Source organism: Gadus chalcogrammus, chromosome 10, assembly GCF_026213295.1.
Source record: "Gadus chalcogrammus isolate NIFS_2021 chromosome 10, NIFS_Gcha_1.0, whole genome shotgun sequence".
NCBI lineage: Eukaryota > Metazoa > Chordata > Actinopteri > Gadiformes > Gadidae > Gadus > Gadus chalcogrammus.
Genome location: NC_079421.1, coordinates 8,984,979 through 9,012,931, shown reverse-complemented (window position 1 = coordinate 9,012,931; position 27,953 = coordinate 8,984,979). Strand labels below are relative to the sequence as shown.

General features: G+C 43.8%; 1 protein-coding gene across 5 annotated transcripts; it reads right to left on the bottom strand.

Moving 5' to 3' along the window:
• Positions 1-27,953, bottom strand: sil1 (SIL1 nucleotide exchange factor). Of its 5 annotated transcripts, none has more exons than XM_056599858.1 (13): positions 26,711-27,001; positions 26,465-26,573; positions 26,147-26,273; positions 25,941-26,064; positions 15,360-15,459; positions 14,405-14,473; positions 14,153-14,245; positions 13,876-13,911; positions 9,255-9,376; positions 5,333-5,429; positions 5,072-5,236; positions 2,798-3,019; positions 5-1,858 (listed from the first exon to the last, which is right to left on the bottom strand). In XM_056599858.1, coding segments are annotated over exons 1-13 (1,464 nt in total). In that variant the 5' UTR covers positions 26,713-27,001; the 3' UTR covers positions 5-1,660. The 5 variants fall into 5 exon arrangements, with proteins under 5 accessions (XP_056455835.1, XP_056455833.1, XP_056455836.1 ...); XM_056599861.1 differs by lacking the exon at positions 26,711-27,001 and adding an exon at positions 27,864-27,953 and having other exon boundaries at positions 8-1,858; XM_056599860.1 differs by lacking the exon at positions 14,405-14,473 and having other exon boundaries at positions 1-1,858; positions 26,711-27,006.

Here is a 27,953-nt window from a genome sequence, read left to right as displayed (position 1 = left end):
GAGATTATTGTCAATGTCTTATTTAGATGTTTTTTAACTACACATTGGAGACTGGCCAAACGCAATTTCAAACTTCTGTACTAACCCTGTTACATTGATTTTTGACAATAAAGTACACTTGAACTTGAACTATGCGGGATTGTTTTTACTAGCAGCGCGTTTTGACTTCCTGTTTTTGTCTAACGAAATAATCGAGTCACGCATTCGTGTGCTCAACGTGAGAAACTGCAATTTCCACAATGTTTTAGTTAGTGTATAATCCTGTGAAGATAAGAATGGTGTTTGATTAGCTTAGAATGAGCCCTTTATATGTGGAAATTAAGCTGCTCCTGTCGCTATGTTGCATCGTCTCGTTTCTACAGTAAGGACAAACACAGGCTCTAGAGAGAACTTTTTTTTTAATCAATCTACTATTAATTAAAGGCTCTATCAACTCAAAACCTAAGATCTTAAGGAGCTTTAGGAAGGAGGGGGATGTGTTATCCCCATGGCTACGACATAGTTGCAATACTTTTTTTGTACTGTTTTTTTGTAATGTATGAGCGTTCCGCAGTCCGTGTGCATTATTCAATACAGCCATCTTTGGGAAACGTTCATTTGTTATGTTGTTTCCTGGTACAAAATACAAGCAGGCCAACAGCCTTTAGGATAAAGTTGCGAAATCTATATTCACCAACCGCAGTGCACGTAAACATTGCCTTGTATGTGCCAACTGCTATCATGATTAATGATCAAGAAATCTAAATAGCGTTCATTATAGTTCTATGACTGTAGACAACGATGGATGGAATAAGGACTGTGGTGAGAAACGTTAAAAGCTTTTAAGTAGAACTACCATGGAAAATATATATGATTCTGATTGGTTAGACTGATCAATAGTAAAAGAAAAAGTACACCTTGATGCGATCAAAATTACGTTTTCACAAAGTGTGAAATGTGGCCACATGTGTACAGCTTCAATCTGTGAATACCTACTAATTACAATCCCGAAGCTGTACACATGCAGCCATTACCCTTTGTGAAAATGCGACAGCAATTTTATTAATGGAATTCACAGTATCCGTGATTACGCATTGTTATTGTAGGCATTCTTATTATAAATTATATTTGAATATGTAATTTTTAGCTACCATCTTGAACACAAGTTAGTTTCAAGTTCTTTGTGTGTCTAATTTCAAAATGTTTGATTTTCCACATACTTTCCCGAAGTTAAATAACTTACCGACCTGCATGTTGCTCTTTAATAGTTCTTATTAGGGCCCAGTTCTAGAACTGGTATGGGTTGGGATTGGGAAATGTATCTGAAGAATACTAATTACGATACAAAATAAGATTTGTAATAAATATAGTAAAGGACAACAAATCAGAAAAGGACAACACACAAGTTATTGTTACAGCCTTTAAATTGTCTGGTACAAAGTTGTTGGGATGGATTTCAACAACAGCTTGTTGTGGAGAGACTGTTGAACACGCATTCCATATCCAATAAACGTGTTTGTGATAGCCGTTGGCATTTACAACAAACACATTGTGCTGGATGATGTGGAGGGCCTCTTGACCTCCACAAAGTCTGTACCCTACTTTGGCACTGGCTAGAGCCTTCCTCCATCCATCCAGGTCTTCAAGGTACGGTTGATATATTTTGTATACCTATGCACCATCACTTCATTTTTAGTTCAAGGGTGTGCAACAGGTCCAGAATCTCCCTAAAGTACCCTTCGTCATCCCCCAGCGCCTGCTCCTGGTGAACCAGGTCCCGGTACTGAGCCTTCAGAGAGCCCAGAGAGACAGGAAGGGAGCCATGGCGACGGTACTGGTCCAGACACACTGGGACCATGGCCAGCATGGTCTGGAGACCCTAGAGGACGGACACACTGTTTGCTTATCCAGGGAATCGATTAGGACACTTCAGAGTACTGAAAAGCCAGTTGTGTTTAAAGAGTTGCCACAAAATGCACATTCAATATATAATTACTTCAATATATAAATACATCGGTATAAAATACCAGGGGTTCTCAAACTTTTACTGTGGAGTTGCAGAGACTCTGCCAGCCAGGTATTTTGCACTAATGTAACACTGTGATGAGTTATGCACCATGGGATCCCCTGATTGTATCTGGGTACTCCTCTGGTGCATCACAACCTGTGTCGTCCCGTTAATGGTCGTAAGTTTGCAGACAGCACTCAGCATACATGGCTAAAACGCTGCCATGCAATTTTCAGGGGTGGAATGTAGCATTATTGTGTCAGCTGTTCTGAGAGTGCATTTACATTTACATTTTGGGCAATTAGCCGATGCTTTTAACCAAAGCGACTTACAATATGTCCGTTAGTAATAAGAAGTGAAACAATGTATCTCTGTCGGTACAGTAAAGATGTTCATAAAACCAAATGCAAGTACTAAAAATTGCTAGGTTAACCCATTTCTGCATACAGCAATGATAGGCAGCTAATGGAACCGAGTGGCCCTCCGTCAGCGTTAGTGAGTTTGAGTTGACCGTGCCGTCTCTGTACGAGACCATTCGGATCTTAGACCACTCCCGGATCATTTCTGATTTTTCCATCAAGGCATCTCATCCCTGATTGGTTCAGGAAATCAATTTAGCCTGTAAATCACATTTATGGGGAAAACAAAAACATCTCAAACGTGGCGAAACAGAAAAGGAGGAGCAGAGAGGGAGGAGGGGAGAGGGAAGAGCAGAGAGGGAGCAGCAGAGAGGGAGGGGAGGTTTCTTCGGTTGCATAGTTTCTAGATACTGTGCTCTTCTGCCGTCTTTAAAGGTGCTCTTCCAACTACCTTCTCTCTCCAGTCATGTTCAGCAGAGTCCAGCAGCTCTGGAACGAGGCTGCACCAGCGGCCCTCCTGCAGTCCGGCACGCAGGGACCCCTTGGAACACTGGTCCAGGGACCCCTTGGAACACTGGTCCGGGGACCCCTTGGAATGCGGGTCCAGGGACCCCTTGGAACGCGGGCCCAGGCGGTCCGGTGACTCGTCTGTGGACACCTTGGAGTGCAGCTCCTTTTGAATAAATGTTCATATGGTTTACGTGTGTAAGGAAAAATACAGACCCATTATCATTATTTACATTTTTCGGCTGCATTGGGTTTAAGTACTTGTGGCTTACACTTTTTTGCAAGACCCGTCCCTACATTGGGTTTATGGTGACAGAAATCATAACATAAAACCACTATTTAAGAGGTGCTGTAGGTAAGATGGTCGTAAAGAGAGAGAGACTGATAAGTAGGTGGAAGAGAGGACCTAAGGGCTGATTATGGTCCCACGTTCTCGCAACACAAGGACCACGCAGACGCTTCGACGAGGTCTGAACCTGTTTTGGGTCTGCGTCGGGTTTTTGTGAGCAGACCAATCACAGCCCCTGCTGCTGCGTCGCCTCGACGGAGGGTTACAATTTTTGGGAGGTGCATGTCAGGCCCTTGCGGTGGACGCAAGGAGGGTCCGCAAGGACGTAACGGGTCTGTAACACCCGTGCGTTGCGTGAACGTGGGACCATCAGCCCTTAAACGTAACTACAGCCCCTTTGATGTATTGAAATGAGTGCTGTCAGTTTAACGCGTTATTACCGGCGTTAACGCAAAACAATTTTTTCAGCGTAATTTTTTTTAGCTCACGAATAACGTTCTTTTGGCTTGGCAAACGTAATTTTTTTCACCTGCTGTCTAGCAACAACTAGTTACATTAGAAAAACTACAACACCATACCGGATCTAGCTACACCAGAAACGAAATAACAAGCACGCCGCACAAACTTGTTGGGGCAAGCAAGGATACGGAGCGGGTGTAAAACAGCTTAAAAGTGTGCACGAGAGTTCAATGTTGTCATTACGTCTTTCTGACCAATCGCAGTTCAAGGCCCACCTGGGCTGTACCACTTCGGGAAGGGCCGCTCAGTTACTCCCCTCTAGACAAAATCGACTTGGTTATGACGTTGACAGTTTGCAATTTTTGCGTCTGTTGATTGAGTGAGAGGTTGCGGGTACACAGCTCAGGCTGCCTGACGGCGCTGCAAGGAATTTTATAAACGCAATATTGTTATCACGCAGTAATCAGCCCGACAGCCCCGAATTGTTAACGGCCCACCGGGAATTCTCCCGACCCTCCCGATTACCACTCTGCCACCGTGTGTGTGTGTGTGTGTGTGTGTGTGTGTGTGTGTGTGTGTGTGTGTGTGTGTGTGTGTGTGTGTGTGTGTGTGTGTGTGTGTGTGTGTGTGTGTGTGTGTGTGTGTGTGTGTGCGTTATTCGATAGCCTGGTAATGTGTATAGGCCTACGTACGGTAGGAATATTCATACTGGTTTAAATAATAAATGTTATAGTATTTCCCATCTTTGCTGAGAAAGAGTTTTGTTCGAAAGTTCAGTGATTGAAACAAATGAAACCCTGGGCTATTGAAGTTTTACGGTAGGCCTACCATGCACCTACCCGATGTCAAGTGGACCGGGTTGAATACACTGCGGGTCTCTCTTCTTATATCAATCTTGCCAAATGTATTTTATTACTGTCCTTCTCAACACTCTCTGATCTCACTGAAAGGCTAGTAGCACGAAATGAAGGGATATTTAGAATATATATATTTTTTAGATTAATCGCGAGTTAACTATGACATTAATGCGATTGATCACGATTAAATATTTTAATCGCTTGACAGCACTTATTGAAATAGTCAAATTAATAAAATGACCATGATAAGCAGGCCAACAACAATGTTTTATTAAACTTTTTTTACCCTTCTTGCATAAATAAAGATTTTTTTTATTTTAACACATTGTTCTCGTAATTAATATGATTAGCTTGATGGTCATGATCAATTCATTTTGATGATAAAACAAATACAAATTAGCTCATTCATTATCTGGTCACGTAGCTCCAACATGTTTGTGCATGTGATGATCCTAGAGCAGGCTTCTGCTCTAGTACCTCCTCAGTGATCAGGTCATAGAGTAGGATTCTGTACCTCCTCAGTGAGTAGGGTTCAGTACCTCATCAGTGATCAAGTCATAGAGTAGGGTTCAGTACCTCATCAGTGATCAGGTCATAGAGTAGGGTTCTGTACCTCCTCAGTGATCAGGTCATACAGCAGGGTGACGATGCGGACCCTGACAGATCCTCCCTGGTCTTCTCTGAACACCTCTGACAGCACCTGCAGCCCCCCATGGGAGAGGAAGTGGCTCTGGGCAAAGGGGAAGTGACGTAACAGGGATGCGAGCGCAAACAAAGCCTGAGAGTGGGAAGAGGACAGGGAGAAGGTCAATGGGTGGCAGCGTAGTGGACTGTACAGTGTGTATAAACGGTGGTTATACTAATACGTTACTACCTTCTTTTTGACACTGAGGGGCCGCTGTGTACCAAGTAATGTCAACAGCTTCTGGAGGCCTCCTCTCTCCATTGCCTCCACCTGAACTGTAGGGTTACTTTGTGTGTGTGGGGGGGAGGGGGGGGCGAAGCAAGATGGAAAAGTAGTATTCAATGTTAAATTTCATTAAATCCTAATATTTTGAAGCCTTACCATCTAAGATCTATGGAAGCAATTTCAGTCAAAATAAAATTAACATGGAATCATCCAATTTACAATTAATTAAATATTAAAATAAAAAGGAAAATAAATTAGAATTTTCTAAAAATGCCCCCGCAATAAAGTGGACACCATTATGTGTGGCACGAATTATTTTTAGCTGTCCTCTCTATAGTAGCTGTCCTCTATATAGTAGCTCACTGTGCCCTCTCTATAGTAGCTGTCCTCTCTATATTAGCCGTCATCTCTATAGTAGCTCACTGTGTCCTCTCTATAGTAGCTGTCCTCTCTATAGTAGCAGTCCTCTCTATAGTAGCTGTCCCCTCTATAGTAGCTGTCCCCTCTATAGTAACACACTGGGTCCTCTCTATATTAGCTATATTAGCTCACTGTGTCATCTCTATAGTAGCTGTCCTCTCTATAGTAGCTGTCCTGTTTATAGTAGCAGTCCTCTATATTAGCTGTCCTCTCTATAGTAGCTCACTGTGTCCTCTCTATAGTAGCTGTCCTCTCTATAGTAGCTCACTGTGTCCTCTCTATAGTAGCTGTCCTCTCTATAGTAGCTGTCCTCTCTATAGTAGCTCACTGTATCCTCTCTAAAGTAGCTGTCCTCTCTATAGAAGCTCACTGTGTCCTCTCTACTTTAGCTGTCCTCTCTATAGTAGCTTACTGTGTCCTCTCTACTTTAGCTGTCCTCTCTATAGTAGCTCACCTTGTTCTGTCTATAGTAGCTGTCCTCTCTATAGTAGCTCACTGTGTCCTCTCTACTTTAGCTGTCCTCTCTATAGTAGCTCACCGTGTTCTGTCTATAGTAGCTGTCCTCTCTATAGTAGCTCACTGTGTCCTCTCTATAGTAGCTGTCCTCTCTATAATGGTGCACTGTGTCCTCTCCCTCTATAGAACTGCAAAAGTTATCTATGAGAATTCCATCTCTGAAACAACTTGAATACGTGAGTCCAGCAAAAGAGATAGGGTGATAGAGATTTGCTCCCGGGTGGTACCGCTACAGTTGGAGGGGTTGAAATGCCGTTCAAAATCGTTTGTTTTCTGAACAAATTTTTGCTCTGGTGTGGGTCTTTCTGTTATTAAGTCTAGATAACAACAACTCTAGATAATAAATCGGAAACAATGACCTCCTCACTAGCGGTTAAGTTCCTCGCTGCAGCTGTCATCGTGAAGTAAACCAAGTAGCTAGTTTGTTGATTGGATTCCCTCACAGCGGGCAGAACTTTTCATAAAACGATAATAAAGCCCACCCCTTGAGAGGCAAGAAGATTGGTCAATTTTACTGCCAGTAGAAATAATGGTGTGTTTGAGAGGCCTCGTACACCACCTTCACGAGTTGCTCTTGGGACGTTATTTTCTGGCTTGTAGTAGCACTTATAGCTATACCGTTTGTCTTTGTGGGCATTGTTACACAACAAGTCGTCATTGGCCAGTCATTGTTATTGTGTCTCGTTGAATTACTATTACTCGACCTCGACCAATCACAGAGTTGCAAAGCATTTTCCTTCCCAACAACTGCAGTCAGCAGCCTTCTAAGAGGCTGACAAAGGGCTTATTAAATTGAACCTTACTAATTGAATCGGCCGTTTTGAAGGTTTATTTCCTCAGAAACATTTTTGTTTAGATGTTGATTGTAAAATAATTAATGATTAAAATAAATTAGAATATCTAGAATATCTTAGGCCCTTTGTAGAGGGCAATGACAGTTCCCCTCTGATAAATATATAAAGAGGCACCAGCAGATTATTGACTCCAAGTGTGGACTCTGTAAATAATGTCCAAAGCAAACCTGAAGTTGGTCATTAATGTGGATATCACAGTAGAAAAATAAATAAGCACATAATATAATAAGCAATTTATACTGAATGGAAGTTACTTAATCTATATAATTTATAGGGTTAGATCTTTAGATTATCAATCATTTATATTGTTATCTAATTATAAAATAATATTGTAATCTAAGAAATTACACCGTAGACACAATTTAATTAATGTCTATAGTATAACCCCATGAGCACATTCAAAAGGTTTGGTTTCTTCAATAAGAGATGTTATGTACATATGTATATATACAGTGGGGAGAACAAGTATTTGATACACTGCCAATTTTGCAGGTTTTCCCACTTACAAAGCATGTAGAAATCTGTAATTTGTATCATAGGTACTCTTCAACTGTGAGTGACGGAATCTAAAACAAAAATCCAGAAAATCACATTGTATGATTTTTAAGTAATTAATTTGTATTTTATTGCATGAGATAAGTATTTGATACATCAGAAAAGCAGAACTTAATATTTGGTACAGAAACCTTTGTTTGCAATTACAGTGATCATACGTTTCCTGTAGTTCTTGACCAGGTTTGCACACACTGCAGCAGGGATTTTGGCCCACTCCTCCATACAGACCTTCTCCAGGTCCTTCAGGTTTCAGGGCTGTCGCTGGCCAATACAGACTTTCAGCTCCCTCTAAAGATTTTCTATTGGGTTCAGGTCTGGAGACTGGCTAGGACCTTGAGATGCTTCTTACGGAGCGACTCCTTAGTTGCCCTGGCTGTGTGTTTCGGGTCGTTGTCATGCTGGAACACCCAGCCACGACCCGTCTTCAATGCTCTTACTGAGGGAAGGAGGTTGTTGGCCAAGATCTTGCAATACATGGCCCCATCCATCCTCCCCTTAATATGGTGCAGTCGTCCTGTCCCCTTTGCAGAAAAGCATCCCCAAAGAATGATGCTCCCACCTCCATGCTTCACGGTTGGGATGGTGTTCTTGGGGTTGTACTCATCCTTCTTCTTCCTCCAAACACGGCGAGTGGAGTTTAGACCAAAAAGCTATATTTTTGTCTCAGACCACATGACCTTCTCCCATTCCCCCTCTTGATCATCCAGATGGTCATTGGCAAACTTCAGACGAGCCTGGACATGCGCTGGCTTGAGCAGGGGGACCTTGCGTGCGCTGCAGGATTTTAATCCATGACGGTGTTACTAATGGTTTTCTTTGAGACTGTGGTCCCAGCTCTCTTCAGGTCATTGACCTGGTCCTGCCGTGTAGTTCTGGGCTGATCCCTCACCTTCCTCATGATCATTGATGCCTCATGAGGTTAGATCTTGCATGGAGCCCCAGACCGAGGGAGATTGACCGTCATCTTGAACTTCTTCCATTTCTAATAATTGCGCCAACAGTTGTTGCCTTCTGACCAAGCTTCTTGCCTATTGTCCTGTAGCCCATCCCAGCCTTGTGCAGGTCTACAATTCTATGCCTGATGTCCTTACACAGCTCTCTGGTCTTTGCCAGTGTGGAGAGGTTGGAGTATGTTTGATTGAGTGTGTGGACAGGTGTCTTTTATACATGTAACAAGTTCAAAAAGGTGCAGTTAATACAGGTGGAGGCCTGTATTAACTGGCCTGAGTGGAGAACAGGAGGGCTCCTTAAAGAATAACTAACAGGTCTGTGAGAGCTGGAATTCTTACTGGTTGGTAGGTGATCAAATACTTATGTCATGCAATAAAATGAAAATTAATTACTTAAAAATCATACAATGTGATTTTCTGGATTTTTGTTTTAGATTCCGTCTCTCACAGTTGAATTGCACCTATGATAAAAAATTACAGACCTCTAAATGCTTTGTAAGTGGGAAAACCTGCAAAATCGGCAGTGTATGAAATACTTGTTCTCCCCACTGTATATCTATATACATACACATACTGTATACAACACGGTACCTGGCCAATGCAGATCCCAGGACGAACGCGGAGCGGTCCTGCAGCCTGAAGTCAGAGCTGTTGAGACCTCCTAGAAGGAGCTGTAGTCCCCCCATGGAGCACAGCGTCTGGGCATTATCCACCTACACACAAACACACACACACATGCACACACACATTTTTTTAGTAGATCATTGTCCAAAATAATAAAAAGAAATGTTCTGCAACTGTAGCAACTAACATCAGGGTTTAAGAGGATGGCAACCATAATATATAATATAATAATATATGAAGCTGAAATACTGCTTACCATTTGGAGATGGTGTTTTTATGTTGCAGTGTACAATGGGGCGCGATGCAGTTAAGCTAAGTCAATCTATAAGAATGTAACACTTTAATTAAACAATTAGTTTAGGTTTTAAATTTGTTTCCACCTGAATTAAAATTGTATATGTGCTACCGCGTTGTCACCCAACCAAGGGAGGGCTACAACAGAGGCGGTATAAAATAGGTCCCACATAAAGGGGCGACCATCATGTGCTGCGTGGGCGGGACCTAAGGTCTACGCACTCCACGACGGAAAGACCCCCAGTCTGCAGAACCGACACCCAGATATTGTTCCTGTGATATAATTCACAAAGCCAGCATGTCACACCGCGGTCACTTGCCCTTCCTCATGTGTCACTGGTGACTCCCCTGATTCCTGATTGTTTCCACCTGTGTCTCCCCTCCTCATGTGTATATAGGCTTCGTCTTCCCTTGTCGTTGTCGCCAGAGTATTTCGTTCGTCACGGTCCATGTACCTCCAGCTCCTGACCCAGCCTTGTCTTTGCCACGACCTGAACCAAGAATCAGAGTTGAGTTCTAGTTTCTCGTTTTTTTCCACGTAAGCATGATTATCGTTTCTTGTGTTTTGTTAAGTTTTTGATCACTTGTTTTGACGAGAGGATAGGGAGTCCGAAATAAAGTTTGTTTGGGCCGTTCGCCCTTCTGCATCTGAGTCCTCTTTCAAGAGCCCGCCTGACAGAATACTCTGGCCAGATATGGACTCAGCAGAGGCAGAACGTGTGTCCAGCGCCCTACGCGCCCAGGAAGCCTGTCTTACACGCCAGGAGGAGTTCCAGACGGCGATGGCTTCACAGATGGGGCAGGTTTCGACACAGCTGCAGGACATAATTGGCCAGCTCACTTGTCAGACCGCTCCGGCACCGCTTCCGACCCCGGAAGTAACGCCGACTTTCCCCATTCCGCTTATCGGAGCGGGCAGTAAGTTGGCTCCCCCAGGGCGATACGCCGGAGAGAAAAGCGATAAAAAAAGATTTTTTATTGACTGTTCTATTCTTTTTTTAATTAAATCCTCTTGCGTTTCCCACAGACCGGTCCAAAGTAGCGTTTATGATTTCTCACCTGAACCGGGAAAGCTAAGACTTGGGCTGCCACTGAATGGGGGAGGGGCTCGCCCGTTTGCCTTTCCCTCGCGGACTTTCAAGCAGCACTCTCTAGCCAGAAAATTTGGGCTTAAAATTGAACTTCTGGAACGGCCCATCAGGGCCAGCTCCCTTAATGGGATGGAACTTTTCTTATTACACACATCAGTGAACCAGTACACCTACACTTCAATGACCATAAAGAACTGTTACGCTTTTACCTGTTCAGATCCTCCTCCCATTCTCTGGTGCTGGGGCAGTCATGGCTGCTGAATCACAATCCCCACATCGACTGGAGAACGGGAGAGATCAGAGGATGGGGGGACAGTTGTACACAGACATGCCTTGTTCCCCTCTCTCAAGATGAGTTTGTCACAGAAGTTAATTTGTTCTCTACCAACCCGACCTTAGAGGCAGAGTTCCCGGACCTGAACACGGTACCTCCCTGTTATCATCACCTTGGTCAAGTCTTCAGCAAGACCAAGGCTCTGTCTCTTCCTCCTCATCGTCCATCCGACTGCGCCATAGACCTGATCCCCGGTTCAACCATCCCCAAGGGCCGCCTATACTCTGTTTCCGGCCCTGAGAAGGAGGCGATGAGGGAGTACTTCTCAGCTTCACTAAAAGCGGGCCTGATTCGTCCTTCTTCGTCCCCTGCTGGCGCTGGCTTTTTCTTCGTTGGAAAGAAAGACGGCTCACTAAGACCCTGCATCGACTACAGTCCACTCAATGACATTACCATAAAGAACAGGTACCCCCTCCCTCTCATGACCTCTGTCTTCGATCAGCTCCAACAGGCCAAGATTTTCACTAAATTAGACCTTCGAAACGCCTACCATCTGGTCCGCATCAGGGAGGGGGACGAGTGGAAAACGGCGTTCAACACCCCCAGTGGCCACTACGAATATCGGGTTATGCCCTTCGGACTCACTAATGCCCCCGCAGTTTTTCAGGCCATGATTAATGATGTTCTCCGAGATTTCCTTGATCGCTTTGTCTATGTATACCTGGATGATATTCTTATTTACTCTCCTGACCTCGACACCCACCGTAATCATGTCAACCAGGTTCTCGAAAGACTGCTGGCTAATCACTTGTATGTCAAAGCAGAAAAGAGTTTGTTTCATGCCGACACTGTCTCTTTCCTGGGCTTCATCGTAGCCTCCGGAAGTGTACAGATGGACCCGGCTAAAGTTAGCGCTGTGTCCGAGTGGCCCAGCCCCGACAGCCGCAAAAAGGTTCAGCAGTTCCTCTGGTTTGCTAACTTTTACAGGCGGTTTGTCAGAGGCTTCAGCGCAATAGCAGCTCCTCTCAATGCTCTCACGTCTCCACAGGGGCAGTTCCGGTGGTGCCCCGAAGCCGAGAAGGCGTTCAGTACACTCAAGCGTCGGTTCACCTCCGCCCCCATCCTAACCTTTCCAGATCCCAAGCGCCAGTTTGTGGTGGAGGTGGATGCATCCGATGAGGGGATCGGGGCCGTGCTGTCGCAACGCTCCGACCAGGATGGTAAGGTGCATCCCTGCGCCTTCCTGTCGAGGCGGCTGTCCAAGGCAGAGCGCAACTACGAAGTCGGCAACCGGGAATTGCTGGCTGTTAAACTCACCCTGGAGGAATGGAGGCACTGGTTAGAGGGGGCCGACCTTCCATTCGTTGTCTGGACAGACCACAAGAACCTCGAGTATATTAGAAAAGCTAAGCGCCTCAACTCTCGTCAGGCCAGGTGGGCGCTGTTTTTTTAATCGCTTTTCCTTTTCTCTTTCATACAGGCCGGGGTCCCGGAACGTCAAACCGGATGTCTTGTCTCAACTATTTGACCCCGACCCTGAGGTCAAAGAACCAGAAACCATCCTCCCACTAACCCGTGTGGTTGGAGCGGTTACTTGGCCTATTGAGACTGAGGTAAAGCGAGCGAATGGTGGTGCTCCGGCACCTAGTGGGTGCCCCGCTAACCGTCTGTTTATCCCCATCGAGCTGCGCCCACAGGTGATCCACTGGGCTCACACCTCGCGGCTTTCATGTCACCCGGGAGTCAAGAGAACGGTGTTCGCCATCTCCCGGCGGTTCTGGTGGCATCCATGGAGGTGGGGCTCAGGGAGTACATAGAGGCATGTGCGGTCTGCGCCAGAAACAAGACTTCTTCCGGGGCTCGCATGGGGCTCTTACAACGGCTTTCCATCCCCTCCAGACCGTGGTCCAACAACTCACTGTACTTCGTCACGGGTCTCCCGGCTTCTCAAGGCAACACCACCGTGAGAACGGTGGTGGATAGGTTCTCCAAGATGGTCAGATTTATTGCTTTGCCCAAACTGCTGTCTGCCAAAGAGACGGCAGAAGTCATGATGGACCAGGTCTTCAAGATCCATGGCTTCCCCAAAGACAAAGTCTCTGACCGGGGGCCCCAATTCGTGTCTCGGTTCTGGAGGGAGTTTTGCCGGCTCATCGGTGCCACGGCCAGCCTGATCTCGGGCTACCACCCGGAAGCCAACGGCCAGACCGAGCGCCTTAACCAACAATTGGAAACCGGTCTCCGCTGTCTGGTTTTCCAGAACCCCTCAACATGGAGCAAGCACCTGGTCTCGGTAGAGTATGCGCACAACTCGTTACCCACTTCTGCCACAGGGTTGTCACCATTTCACTGTGTTTACGGTTATCAACCGCCAGTATTTCCAGACAACGAGCTGAAAGTGTCGGTTCCCTCTGCCCATGCCATGATCCGACGCTGTCGACGCATCTGGATAGCCACCCGCCAGGTCCTGATTCGACAGGGGGACCGGGTTAAGAGAGCGGCCGACCGCAGGAGACGGCCGGCTCCAGACTATCAGCCAGGACAGAGAGTGTGATTGTCAGCCAAGGACTTGCATCTCAAGGTCCCATCGAAGAAGCTTGCGCCACGCTTCGTGGGTCCATTCCCCATCACTAGGAAGGTCGGGCCCGCTGCTGTACGCCTTCGCCTGCCTCGGTCCCTTCGTGTCCACCCGACGTTTCACGTAAGTCAGGTGAAACCGGTCAGGGAGAGTCCGATGGTTCCGGTGTCGGCCCTAGAGGGGGGGGTACTGTCACACCGCGGTCACTTGCCCTTCCTCCTGTGTCACCGGTCTGGTGACTCCCCTGATTCCTGATTGTTTCCACCTCTGTCTCCCCTCCTCATGTGTATATAGGCTTTGTCTTCCCTTGTCGTTGTCGCCAGAGTATTTTGTTCGTCACGGTCCATGTACCTCCAGCTTCTGAACCAGCCTTGTCTTTGCCACGACCTGAACCAAGAATCAGAGTTGAGTTCTAGTTCCTCGTTTTTTTCCACGTAAGCGTGATTATCGTTTCTTGTGTTTTGTTAAGTTTTTGATCACTTGTTTTGATGAGGACAGGGGGTCCGAAATCAATCAAATTTTTTTTGGACCGTTCACCCTTCTGCATCTGAGTCCTCTTTCAAGAGCCCGCCTGACACAGCATAGCTCTGTGTCTGCATTGGGAGTAGAGGTGGTGTTTTGGGCCCACCTGATGCACCAGATACTCCAGCTCCAGCAGGATCTGAAGTCTCTGCTCGGTGCTGCTGGTCCGGTTCAATTGGTCCAGCAGCCGTTTAATAACCTGAAAATCAGTGAAACTTTATCAAATTATAGTATAGTTTAAATTATCCTTTTATTTGACGTGCATTTCTATTTAGATAACCGTACGTCCCAAGTTATAAATTTTTACGATGCGATGCCTGTGAGTTAAAGCCCTACACATAATTCATCTTTAACAGACCTGAAAGTCAGTTTCAACAAGCAGGTTCAGTGTTGCCAGGTCTTTCCTCAAATCCTCAATTGAGCGAAACTAAGGACACAAACACAAATTTAATCGGGCAATAATATTATAACAGCCACTATTATTTTAGATTTTATGTATGTATGTATTTATATTATGTATATGTATATGTGTATGTATGTATGTATGTATGTATGTATATATATTTGTATGTATATATACATATTTGTATGTATATCTGGAGTTCGTGACAAAATAATTTCCCCCTGGGATTATTAAAGTATCTATCTATTAACATTAGTAAATTCAGTAAGAATTGTTATATAACATTTGCATAGGGATAAGGGTTAGCTCTTAATGAAGGGATGAGAGATTGTCTGTTATGTATACCCAGAGTAACCAGAGTGACGAACCAGAACTGAACTCCAATACGAGAACTGACCCTGAATCATTTGGACGAGTGAGCGTGTCTATCAGACGGATGGATAGATCAGGCAACCAGTCTGCCCAGTGGACTATAGCCACTGGGATGCATTTCTATCCAGCATACACTGTGAACCCGCATTTGGTTTTGAGTGGTCATTACTTATTCTTTCATGTTTGTTAAAAAACATACTCATTACTAAATCAAATGAGTTGTTTGCACTATTCTGAAATATACAGTGCAATAATCATGTTGAGCAGAGATTTGGATTTAAAATGTCTGTAGGGGAGAAGAGGGGCCCATTCACAGACTAATAGCTTATACTAATAACTTGTATTTTGTCTTGTGATTTATGTTGGAACTTTGTACCGCTTTCCACCATGACCAGGTCTCTCTTGTAAAATAAATTTTTATCTCAATGAGACTAACCTCGTTAAATAAAGGATATAATAATAATAATAATAATAATAATAATAATAATAATAATAATGTCATGTTTAGAGGATTAAAGATTTGATCAGATGTCAGTACCTTGTTCTGATCTTGTTGGTATGCAGCTCCACTCCTTGGGGAAGAGTCCTTCATCTTCTTCAGTTTCAGTTTCAGCTCTTCAGCACTCCAGTAGGACTGGCTGCCATTAACAAAGAAACATCATCCAAAGAGACCTTAGAGTACAGAGAGTCCATGGCTCTTCAGCACTCAGGTAGGACTGGCTGTCATTAACAAAGAAACATCATCCAAGGTGAGCTTAGAGTATAGAGTTCATGGCTATAAACAATCAACCAACAGCTCAACAAATTGGCAGTGGCGTTACTGCTTCAGGACTTTAACTCCAGGGACATTTGGGGAATCTTTTTTTTTTGTAAACCTTTTATTAAAAATTTGATTTCAGCCTAAAAAGGTTGAATATGTAATTTCTGCGGCTAGGGGTCTCTCAATCAAAACCATAATAAAAGGCGTAGTTTGATGCCATCTTAATCAGCAGGGGAGCTTTGGCCTTCAACACCAATGCTGTTGAAAATCGATTTGATGTCTCAAAAATCATGTTCACAGATTGGTTAATGTATTAAAGTTGTATTCAAAAGACATTTAGTCGTGTTATTTCATTCTAATGAAATTACCACAAATAACATAACTTTACCTTACCATTAGAGGAGTCGACTACTAACCATACAATGTGTTATTCTTCAATCATACTAAAAATACATTTCAGCATGTTGACAATGCTTTATAACGTTACATTACAGTATTCACGCTCTGAAATACAGCAATGTGACGCGGAGACCCCGGTATAAAAGTACGACACTGAACGTGTTACACGCGTTACTGTGCGTTCACACCAAACGTGACGGGGCGACAAGATCCAATACAAAGTGAACGTAGAGACGCGTATCTGGCGAATTTTTCGCGAGAGAAAACCGGCGACAAGTTTTGATTTGTCGCACCACACTTTCGCCGTGCACAGACGAGCGCGTTCACGAGGACTTGTGCCGTGACAAATTCGCTCGATTGAAATATTTCAACTTTGATGCGAATTTCGCGTGATGACAGCCTTCAACAGCGTGGCCACTGAGTGACATGTGTAACGTAACAGCCAATCAGCGTTCAACCGTGAAAATCAGTGCAGTGCAGTCCGGGGTGAACTGCAGCATGGAGGAGAAAGTGATTGTTGCCTTTTGCGATTCCCGGAGCTCTATATATAATAGTATATAATATAATTGTATAAGATCACAGCCAAAAGCTCTGTGCGCCTCCGGATGGCCGTAGCGCGGGGAGCTCTCATAGGGATTGGGCTTCTCGGGGTTTGTTTACTGGCGTTGCTATGGTTTCCGGTCTTGTGTGTTCCAACGGTTTAATAGGTAGGCCCATCAACAAAAGGTAAAGACAAGGCAATGGTTATCGTGTTGTGGCGCGACAAATTCGACAAAACTTGCACAGCGACAGATTATGATTTGTGGCGCGACAAATCTTCGGCGACAACGCGAACGGGCGACAAATGTGGTGTGAACGCACAGTTAGAGGCGTTGAAAATCGGCATTTTTGCATAGGAAACCATTGGTTTAGGCGCGTAGACGCGTTAGACGCGTTAAAGCGGCGCGTGGTCCGGCCATACTGAACGTGTTACGCACGTTAGATTACGCGAGTAACGCGCCTACGTGTCACAAAAATTGTTCAACGCGCCTACGCAGCCACCATCGCTGCGCTGTATTGAGTGGAGGTAGGAAACCCAAACGCCGCCGTGTTTGGGTGCATGATAGAGTTTAGATCGGGTTAGATTAAATAATCCCGGATATAAATAACAATAATCTGGTTAAATAACTTCAAATGGTGGGTCTGGTGTGTTTCCAGCATTCGTAGTGTTGATCAGCAGAGAAATAGTTCGCCAAAGACGTTGAGGGTGCTTAGCAACCAAAGACGCTGCCCATGCAAGTGAATGGAGCATTCCCTCTTCGTCAGAACTATCAAACCAAACATCCTTCACATTTACCGAGCGAACATTATGAAAGTAAAATGCACATTTCTCGTTAAAAAAGTTTACATAAACACTTTTAATGGCGTAAATATGTTACTATTTCCACCCAGAATAAAGAATAAGATGTCCGCCATGTGCTTCTGTGCAAGCATCTCTGCCAGTGACGTCGGGTCAAGCTCCACGCTGATTGGCTATTCGATCTAAGCTCTATCATGCACCCAAACACGGCGGTGTTTGGGTTTCCTACCTCGGACTGCTAAATCCAGAATAGGCGCATTAGGCACGTTGAACCATTTTTGCGACATACAATGATCAAGTGTCAGGTTAGGCGCGTTAATCACGTAATCTAACGCACGTAACGCATTGATGAAGTGTCATTTCATCCTCTGGGATGGTGGTCTTGGGCTCGTTCACTGGAGAGAGGTGACGGTTCAGCGCTGGTTTATTCAGAGAAACAACGGGCTCACACCCTGGAGGAGGTTCATGAAGCACTTGCCGAATCCAAGAACAAATTCAGTCTCTATTGGTGTGGTACCTAAGCCATGCCTACAGGGTCGGATTTATCACAGACCCATACAACTTTATATGGTGTTGTCTACTCTGTGTGTAGAGGAAGAACTAGTCAGAACTGGTGCAAGCAAAATAGAAGGAAAACTGCTATGTTTGAGGGACTTCTGTACTTCAGCACCGCCCACTGATGTGACATTATCTGGGCAGTAAATTTTGAGCGCAACCGAGCTGTTTCATGAGAGTTACTCAGTGGGTGCGAATACTCCCCCTGGCTCAGACTTAGATTTTTCTAGCTTAGCAAACGTAAAACATGTCTACTAACGACATACAACAGTCTAAACAGTCTCAGTTTCCCCCTCCCCTCAGGTTAAGAGTCTGGGTGTCATCCTCGACAGCACACTATCATTCCAAGCACACATCAATAACATCACCAGATCTGCCTATTACCATCTACGCAACATCAACCGCCTCCACCCATCCCTCACACCCCATAGCACAGCCATCCTTGTTCATACCCTGGTCACTTCCCGCATCGATTACTGTAACTCCCCCCTTTTTTGGTATCCCCCTCAAGTCCATCCGTAAGCTTCAACTGGTCCAGACAACCTGGTCTCACAGGAATCCGTGAAATGACTACGGACGAATAACTCGAAATCCGTGGACACATCACGAAAACACGCCGATTTCCGTGATGTGGCCACGGAATTCGCTCCAATGCAAGTTAATGACGCTGGCTCACACACGGATACCCGTTTCAATGAGCGAGTCAACCACGGGGGCTTAACTCAAAACCCGGGGTAGTCTCACTGAAACACTTAAATTGTCCTTGTTGTGTCCACGGAAGTTGCTCCAATGCAAGTAAATGACAATGATGTTCCGTGGCTCAGACACGGATCCCCGTTTCAACGAGCGAGTCAACCACGGGGGCTTAACTCAAAATCCGTGGTGGTCTGACGGATTCACTTCAATTGTCCGTGATGTGGCCACGGAATTTCCTCCAATGCAAGTAAATGACACTGTTATTCCGTGGCTCAAACACGGATATCGGCGTGTTTCCGTGATGTGGCCACGGATTTCGAGTTAAGCGTCCGACCGTAGTCATTTCACGGATTCCTGTGAGACCATGTTGCAACCAGAACTCTGCCGCTCGCATCATCACATCACTCCTGTCCTTCAGCAGCTTCACTGACTCCCGGTCAAAACCCGCATCCACTTCAAGATTCTGCTCCTCACCTTCAAGGCCCTCCCCAACCTCGCCCCTCCATACATTTGTGAATTCCTGCACACCAACACACCCAGCCGCACTCTCCGGTCCTCCTCTTCCATTCAACTCACTGTACCACCCGCCCGCCTGGTCACCATGGGGTCTAGGGCATTCAGCCGATCTGCCCCCCATCTCTGGAACACCCTCCCACCTGACATCCGTAACTCTGACACTCTCTCCACTTTGTCCCTTCTAAAAACAAATCTTTTTAAACTGACATTTTCGATCTAATTCATTGTCTCCCACCCATTTCACCCCACTTGTGTAAATTGTTTCAATGTATCTTGTTCTTGTGTTTTTTATTATTGTTGATGTTTTTTTGTTTTTCTTAAACTGCCCTGTAAGGTGACCTTGAGGGCTATGAAAGGCGCCCTCAAATAAAATGTATTATTATTATAAAGCAAGGGAAAGGTCGAAAGGCATAATATCACCCCTTTAAAATAGCCATTGCTGGCAGCACTTTACTTCAATTATTATTTTCTGTCCAAAACAGGAAATCAGCAGAATCAGATCTGCATATCGCCGAGGTGTAGGTTATGTACGCAGCCACATTTAACAGACCTTTATATGTAAAATTAAAAAAAGCCTGTTAAGCCTGTAAAAAAGACTGTTCCCTTTAAAAGCCTGTTACGATTGACTTCCGGTAAGATGTTGGAGTGAAAAGTCACGTAATTTTGAGCTCTCTCAACTCGGCGAAGATAAACCCTCAAAAATCATAATTTAAACAAATACATTCAATAATATATAGGAGGGAACCAATAAAGAGGCCAGATATATCAAGAAAATCAAGTCAGAAGAAATTAAAAAAGGAGAAAAATGGATCCAAATTCTGACAAAGGAAAGCGGGAAGAGAAGAATGGCGCAGGTGCAGAACCAGCTAGCCTAAATCAACTAATTGACTTGCTAGCACCCATAGGCAAACAACTGGATGAGGTGAAAAAGGAGGTCAAAGAAGTCAAACAAGGGATAATAGATGTGAGGAGAGAAGTAAAGGAAGAATTCGATAGATTCCGGAAAGAAACTGACAGCAAACTCGAAGGAATTAATGCCGACATGAAAACGCAGCATGACCACATGGAGGAAGCCCAAACACGAGTAGCTGAACTGGAAGAATGGCAAGTAGAAGCTAAGAGCGAGATGCTAGCTATGATGGCCCAGACCCTAAAGATGCAGGAGAAAATGACGGACCTCGAGGGGAGGTCGAGGAGGAATAACGTTCGCATTTTTGGCATACCGGAGGACACGGAGGAGAACTCAGCAAGCAAGTATCTGGAGCGCTTCCTAACCACCGAACTCGAATTACCTAGTGACACTCCACTCCAGATACAGAGAGCACACAGGGCCCTGGCACAGAAACCACCGCCGAACGCACCCCCAAGATCAATGGTAGTTAACTTCCTACAATTCGAGACCAAGGAAATGGTGCTCAGTCATGCATGGAAGAGGAAAATTCACGTGGGAGGGAAGAGGATTTTTTTCGACCATGATTATGCAACTGAAGTGGTCCAGAAAAGAAAAGCATACGGACCCATTAAAAAAATACTAAAGGAAGAACAGATCCGCTTCCAGACACCGCTAACGAGGATGCGCATACACTGGGGAAGCGGAGTCAAGACCTACGATAGTGCAGAGGACGTGGCGAGAGACATGAAGGAGAGAGGTTACGAGGTGGATCTCCCGAGAGAAGGCACCGCGACCGCAGGGAGGGAGAAGACAAGAGATCGGGCAGAATGGCAACAGGTGACTCGAAGCAGGACGGGGAGGATGGCAGCGGCTGCTGCCAAGGAGAAGCTGAGGGGGTTTCAAAGGGGAAAATGAGCCTGGCTCGCTGACCCGAATGGATGTGTTAAGGCCCAGTTTGAAGGCATGTTAACGGACCTCTACTAAATACAACGTAACTGACGCTGATTGAGAGAGACTAAAATAAGAGTTGGACTTGACTAGACGGAGGGGAGCCCTACGGAATGGGTTTGATTTCGGTTCTAGGGAGGGGCCCTTTCTGAGAGGAAGGATACCCCCTCAACCTACCAACGGGACTTGGGGGAGACGACATCCCCTTCTTTGGAAGAAGTTTGTGTTTTGTTTTATTGCATTTTATAATTTCATGTTCTGTTTTATTGCACGTTATGCAATGTTAAATGTTCCTTGTATACTCAACCTACTGCTGTTTATGGTGCTTAATAGGGATTTTGATCTAGGATTAGATGGGTACGACTGTTAGAATGGTGTCACTTAATGTTAATGGTTTAAATACCCCCAAGAAAAGGGACAGGGTTATAACTAAATTAAAGAGGGACAAAGCCCAAATTATTTACCTACAGGAGACTCACCTCAACAAAGTAGAACATGACAAGCTTAAGAGATACGGTTATAGACATGTGTACAGTAGTTCGTTTAGGGGAGGTCCCAGAAGAGGTGTGACGATTATGATATCAAATCAGTTACAATTCGAATACGATAAAGAGATAAGAGATGGGGAGGGAAGGTATATTATTGTGAAAGGGAAGCTCGATAATGTGAAGGTTACTCTGGTGAATGTGTATGCACCCCCAGACTGTGACAAACACTTTTTTAGACTGCTATTTGATGTTATCGCAGCGGAAACTGAGGGTATTTTAATTTGTGGAGGGGATATGAATGTTGTTTTAAATTATAACATGGACACAACGAGCCTTAAAAAATCGAAAATACAAATATCAAGATACGTAAATACATTATTGGAGGAGATGGGATTAGTCGATATATGGAGGAATCTACACCCACTAGAGAAGGACTTCACACATTACTCGGCGGTGCATAAAGTACACTCTAGAATAGATTATTTGTTTGTGGATACAGGTAATGCCCACAGGGTTAATGACTGCCATATAGGAGGTGCAGATGTGTCCGACCATAACTCGTTGTACCTTGACATAGGCATTAGTAACCGGAAAAGAATAACCAATTGGAGATTGAATGTGAGTATGCTGAATAATGAAGAAAGGAAGAACAAAATCAAATTAGAAATACAAAACTATATTACGGAAAACGACAATGAGCTGGTGGAGCCAACGATGGTTTGGGACGCCTTGAAGGCAGTTATGAGAGGCAAATTAATTTCGGAAGCGAGTTACGCAAAAAAAATGAAATTAAAAACGTATTCGGAAAATATAGAGAAACTGAGAGAAATGGAAAAAGTTCACCACAATTCGGCTGACTTGGATACACAAAAGAAAATTAAGCTTGTAAAATTAGAGATAGAAAAGCATCTAACAGAGGAGATAGAACGGAAGATGCTCTTCTATAAGCAAAGTTACTATGAGATAGGCCCGAGAGCCACTAAACTATTGGCGAGACGGACCCGCAAGCAACTCGCAACCAGTCAAATACATAAAATTAGGGACCCCCTTACGAACAGGTCCAGAGGAAATAGAAAAAACATTCCAGAGATACTATGAGGAATTATATACACAGCCAGAGTCTGCACCAAGAGAGGAGATCAAGTCCTTTTTAAATACACTAGACCTACCAAAGATTGGACAGACTCAGAACGATTCCCTAACGAGGGAAATTTCCATAGAGGAGGTGGTGGAGGCCATAAACAGATTAAAAAACGCGAAAGCGGCTGGGAGTGACGGCTACGCGGGAGAATGGTATAAGGCATTCAAAGACGAACTGTCTCCGCTGTTAGTTAAATCCTTTAATTGGACATTACAAAAAGGCAAAATACCACCATCATGGGCAGAAGCAGTAATAACAGTCATACCTAAGCCGGGGAAAGATAGGGAAATATGCGGAAATAATAGACCAATATCGCTACTAAATTTGGATTACAAGTTATATACATCTATCATTGCTCGACGACTGCACGCCTTTACACAGGATTTGATCGACGAGGATCAAACAGGATTTGTGAACGGGCGACAGACGCACGATAACATTAGGAGGACACTGCATATTATAGATCAGGCAAACAAACAGAAAAGAGCCACGATACTGGTTAGCGTAGATGCCGAAAAGGCGTTTGACAGGGTAAATTGGACTTTCCTTTTCACAGTGCTAGAGAAGTTCGGATTCAATGAGAAATCAATACAGATTATCCGGACGCTATATGAACGACCTACAGCTCGAATTAAAATAAATGGAAGCCTATCTAACAAGTTCGATCTACAGAGATCAACCAGACAAGGATGCTGTTTGTCACCAACCCTGTTCGCCTACTTTATTGAACCATTAGCCCAAGCCATACGCGAAAATAGAAGAATCCAAGGAGTGACAGTGTGCGGAGTAGAGCATAAAGTCGGCCTCTTTGCAGATGACGTCATTGCATTCCTTGAACGGCCTGGTGAGTCATTGCCAGAATTTCTAGATCTCTTGAACACATATGGACAACTATCAGGATACAAGATAAATATCACTAAAACCCAAATACTCACCATCAATTATACACCACCAAAGGAGATTAAAGAAAAATTCAATTTAAACTGGAATCTAAAGAAAATAAACTACTTAGGAGTAGAAGTGACTAGAAACATACCAGGACTATACAAGGCGAATTATGATAGAATTAACCGAGAATTATTAAAAGATATACATAGATGGACCACCCTAACATTGGATTTTAGCTCAAGGATTGAATTAATAAGAATGAATGTACTACCCAGACTTTTATATTTGTTCCAAGCATTACCGATAGAGATACCTCTAACGCAATTCGTAACATGGGACAGGATGATATCTAGATTTATATGGGGGGGGAAGAGACCAAGAGTGAGATTCAGAACCCTCCAGCTAAAGAGGGAGAAGGGGGGCCTGAGTCTGCCCAACCTGAGAGAATACTTCCACGCGGCCCAGCTAAAATATGTACATTGTTGGTGTAAACTAGATTATGAAGCAAAATGGAAAGAAATGGAAAAATCATTTGGAATGTGTCCGATACAGAGTATTATAGGAGATAGAGAAACATTTAAGAAGGTTAGCAATCAAATGGATTCGATCACAAAATTTACCTTGGAATTATGGTTCAAATTACTTAGACATAATAAGGCGGAGAAGGATGCAAATGTATTAAAATGGGTGGCTTTTGATAGCAGTTTTAAATCAGATGGGCAGCGTGGGGGACTCAGTCAGTGGGCGGACAAGGGCATTACGGCATGGTGCACACTGGTGAAAAAGGGGAAGATAATGAGTTTTCAAGACTTGAAAACAACATATGGCCTGGATTGGCGGGATTTTTACAAATATCTACAGATACGGGATTATTATGGGAAACGGATTGGACAGGAGCTCTCACTAGAAATGAACCAGGTGGTACAAGTATTGGTTGATACGTATAAAGGGAACCGGGTCAGGACTATAACTACATTATATAAGGCATTAATGGATGACAAAAGCACAACAGGATATATTAAAGAAAAATGGGAAAGAGAATTTGACATGGAAATACCTGACGATGAATGGGATAATATGTGGGAAAAACATAAGACAACAACCTGTTCACGAGCCTGGAGAGAGTTTTCCTGGAAAAATCGTATACGTTTTTTCATCACTCCTAAAATATCTAATAACTACTCTGAGAAAACAAAGTCATGTTGGAGGAATTGTGGGTCATCTGATGCTAACCATGCACATATTTTCTGGAATTGTCACAAAATAACAGGGTTCTGGGGAATGGTACATGGGTTAACACAAGAGATCCTGGGATACGAATTTCCTATGAACCATGAGCTGATGTATCTGTATATTTACTCAGAGGATATTGTACATGATGGAGACTCATATCTATTCAAGATACTTATGGTTGCTGGGAAAAAGGTAATTACAAGGAAATGGGGGGGTGAGGATCTACCCACTCAGACCCATTGGGTGGACACAGTGGGGGAAATATATATGATGGAAAGACTGACACACAGGCTACGGCTGACAGGACCACAGATGGACAGTAAATGGAGGAAGTGGACCCTATGGCAGTTGACACAGAATTGACATGACAGCAGGTTTTTCTTTTCTTTTCCTTGTTTTTTGTTTTCTATTATTTATTTTATTGTTTAATTTTCAATTATGGTCGTCGATGTTGTTGATGACTTGTATTTGTGTTTGTCTTATTGATGAATAAAAAGAAAATTGGTAAAAAAAAAAAAAGTCAAAAAAAAAAAAAAAAGGTAGATCAAATACCTTTAACTACAGAAAGGATTTCAGGGACTCTGAACCGAAGGAGTCTGAGTGGTGGGATACATGGGGCCACAGGGATAAAAGGCGCGTTCAAGGTCCTGGTTATAACGAGACTCCTCGTTAGCGATGACGCTCATGCTTACGCGTGTTCCCAACAGTGCACTGGGTTGGGAATTTAAAAGTTCTGCACAGCAGGTTTTTTTAATCCGATAAAAGACTGTCAGAACTAAACAGAACTTAGTAGGATCAGTTTCCAGTTTGAATGCCTTTATTTGCTTGTAGCCTATCACCTACTATCCTTTTGCTTTTATTTATGAGAAGCACATTGTATTGCCACTGTATAGAAGGCTACACTGGCCCTTATCTAGAGCTGGTTTACCAGTACACAACGATTAAAACTGATAAAGTCTATGCCAGCAGACGGTTACAACGTCAATCAATAGTAAAGTATGTGATATGATGTTTGATTCTTTTATATTGAGTAAAACGTTCATGTTCCGCCATGTTCATGCGCGTCACTAGTAAACCATACGTCACCAACTGGGCAACTCTGTTATCAAAATCTGGCCCCCTTGTCGAAAGGAAGTCGAATTATAAGAGCGTCATGAAGTGTCGTACACGAGAACTTTCCGAAGTCCAGAAAATGTTTTCGCCCCCCATAATTCCCAATGATATGAACGCGCCAAAAGCGGACCTCCTCCTCAATGCATCATACCTTGCTTCATGGGGCCGGTCCCTCCTCTGCTCCTCCCCTCTCATCTGCTCCGCCCCCAGGCGGACCTCTCTGTGTCCGGTCTGGAGGTTCAGCCTCACATGGGAGCCTCTTGGCACTGCCTGACCTGCACCATGGTCCGGGAGAGTGGAGTTACTACTGGAGCAGTCCCAACATTCCGAGGGCTAAGAGATCCCAGACCACTGTACCGGGTTTTATGGTCTGCCAGTGGTCAGTGGGCTGAAACACTTCCAGATCCTCTTCATCACTGAACTCATCCCCTACTGTGGCCTCTTCATCACCTCCCTCCTCCACCACGATGAGGGCTGAAGAAGACTTCACAAGAACTCAAATGTCAGTTATGCAATACCTTTTTTCCAATATATAGACGTATTTTGAATGGATGTTATCATGATGGCATATAACCTATATTTCAACAAAGCATTATTGTTATTTGTAATTGTACGTAGTCAACCAACTTTAAAACTGGCCATGGGAGAAAATAGACCAATCAAGGGATTGTTTACCTTTTCTACATGGCCCTGGACGATCTGATAGGATCGCAGCAGAATGAGAAAAGCCACAGTCAACAGATGGGAGGACCTTCCAGGGGAAACACTGGACACCACCCACATCCTTGTTAAATAAAAGCATTTGATTATAAGCCTCTGATTATTACAAAAATATAATTACAACTAATGCTACGAGTATAGTGGAAGGTTAATTATTACAGACAACGTAAACAAACATTGTGGGACCCAAGCGAGACCTACATGATCTCCACTTGGTTGGAACACCCAGGAAGCCGAATACCAGGCCAATACTGATCAATGTATGAAAGTGATCTGAAATGTATCAATATTAATTTAGGTATAGGTCCGGTGTGTAGACCCTCTGGCCTGTAGCCAGCAGGGACCTCCAGAATGACGTCATTGTTTACGATAGCATCAAGTGACCAAGCGTCAAATGATGACGGTCCTGATATATCTAACCAAGGACCTTTAACATGAACGCGAATGTTGTTGATAAAATAAGGAAAAAACTTGGAGCTGAATGGGACTGTAAACATACGCCAACATTATTATGAAACGTACAAAGGTGGATTGGATATACATACATATATATACACACATATATGTATGTATATATAAACACAAATATATATATATATATATACACACACAAACATATATATATATATATATATATATATATATATACACAGACATATATTATTATTGTGTCTCTAACTGATATTTCTCAGAGTGACACAACGTACTACAACGTACTGGAAACATTGGACCCGAAGCGTGCGTTTGAAATGTGTTTGTATTATTAGTATTATTATTGGTAATGCCTCATTTGCATCATTCTTAAATGTTTTGTATTGTTTTACGTATATATAGATACATATTATCTATGTACTCTGCTGTCTTTGTGGACCTTCCTGTGTCTTGAATAAAGTTATAATAATATACATAAATCTATACCTATATATATATACACACACACATAAATATATACATTCATGTGTGTGTGTGTGTGTGTGTGTGTGTGTGTGTGTGTGTGTGTGTGTGTGTGTGTGTGTGTGTGCGTACATACTACATACATACATGCATACATATAAAGCCAATTAACGTTTCTCAACAGACTAAACCTAACCTCTGATGGACTGGTCGAAGCACTGCTGGATTAAAAATGCAGACATTCGTTGCACTATTTGAATCTCGGAAACTCCATTATAATTAATAGAATCCTAAATACAACGACTATTTTGGTGCGCAGAGGGTTATCGCTTATAGTTTAACAACACGGATCTGATCACCAGTTCGTTTAACTAGATTCCACTAACTTAGACACACTGCAGCTTTAATTGTGTAAAATATACCTGTATATATCTATTTATAGCTGTATATAGCTGCATACCTTTTTACAACCGACTGACGCTTGGCTGTCACAGAATGTCTCCTTGTATTTCCGTACAACGCGTCATCAACAAACAGCCAATGGGAACAT

What these genes read in the sequence shown, in the direction of transcription:
- sil1 (XM_056599860.1), bottom strand. Translation starts at nt 27,006, where the DNA reads ATGTTTACAGTCCCATTCAGCTCCAAGTTTTTTCCTTATTTTATCAAC. An exon ending in CTGGCAGACCATAAAACCCG is followed by an intron (nt 26,065 to 26,146) that starts GTACAGTGGTCT and finishes ACCATGGTGCAG; the next exon opens with GTCAGGCAGTGCCAAGAGGC. An exon ending in ATGACCTGATCACTGAGGAG is followed by an intron (nt 3,020 to 5,071) that starts GTACAGAACCCT and finishes TTTATTCAAAAG; the next exon opens with GAGCTGCACTCCAAGGTGTC.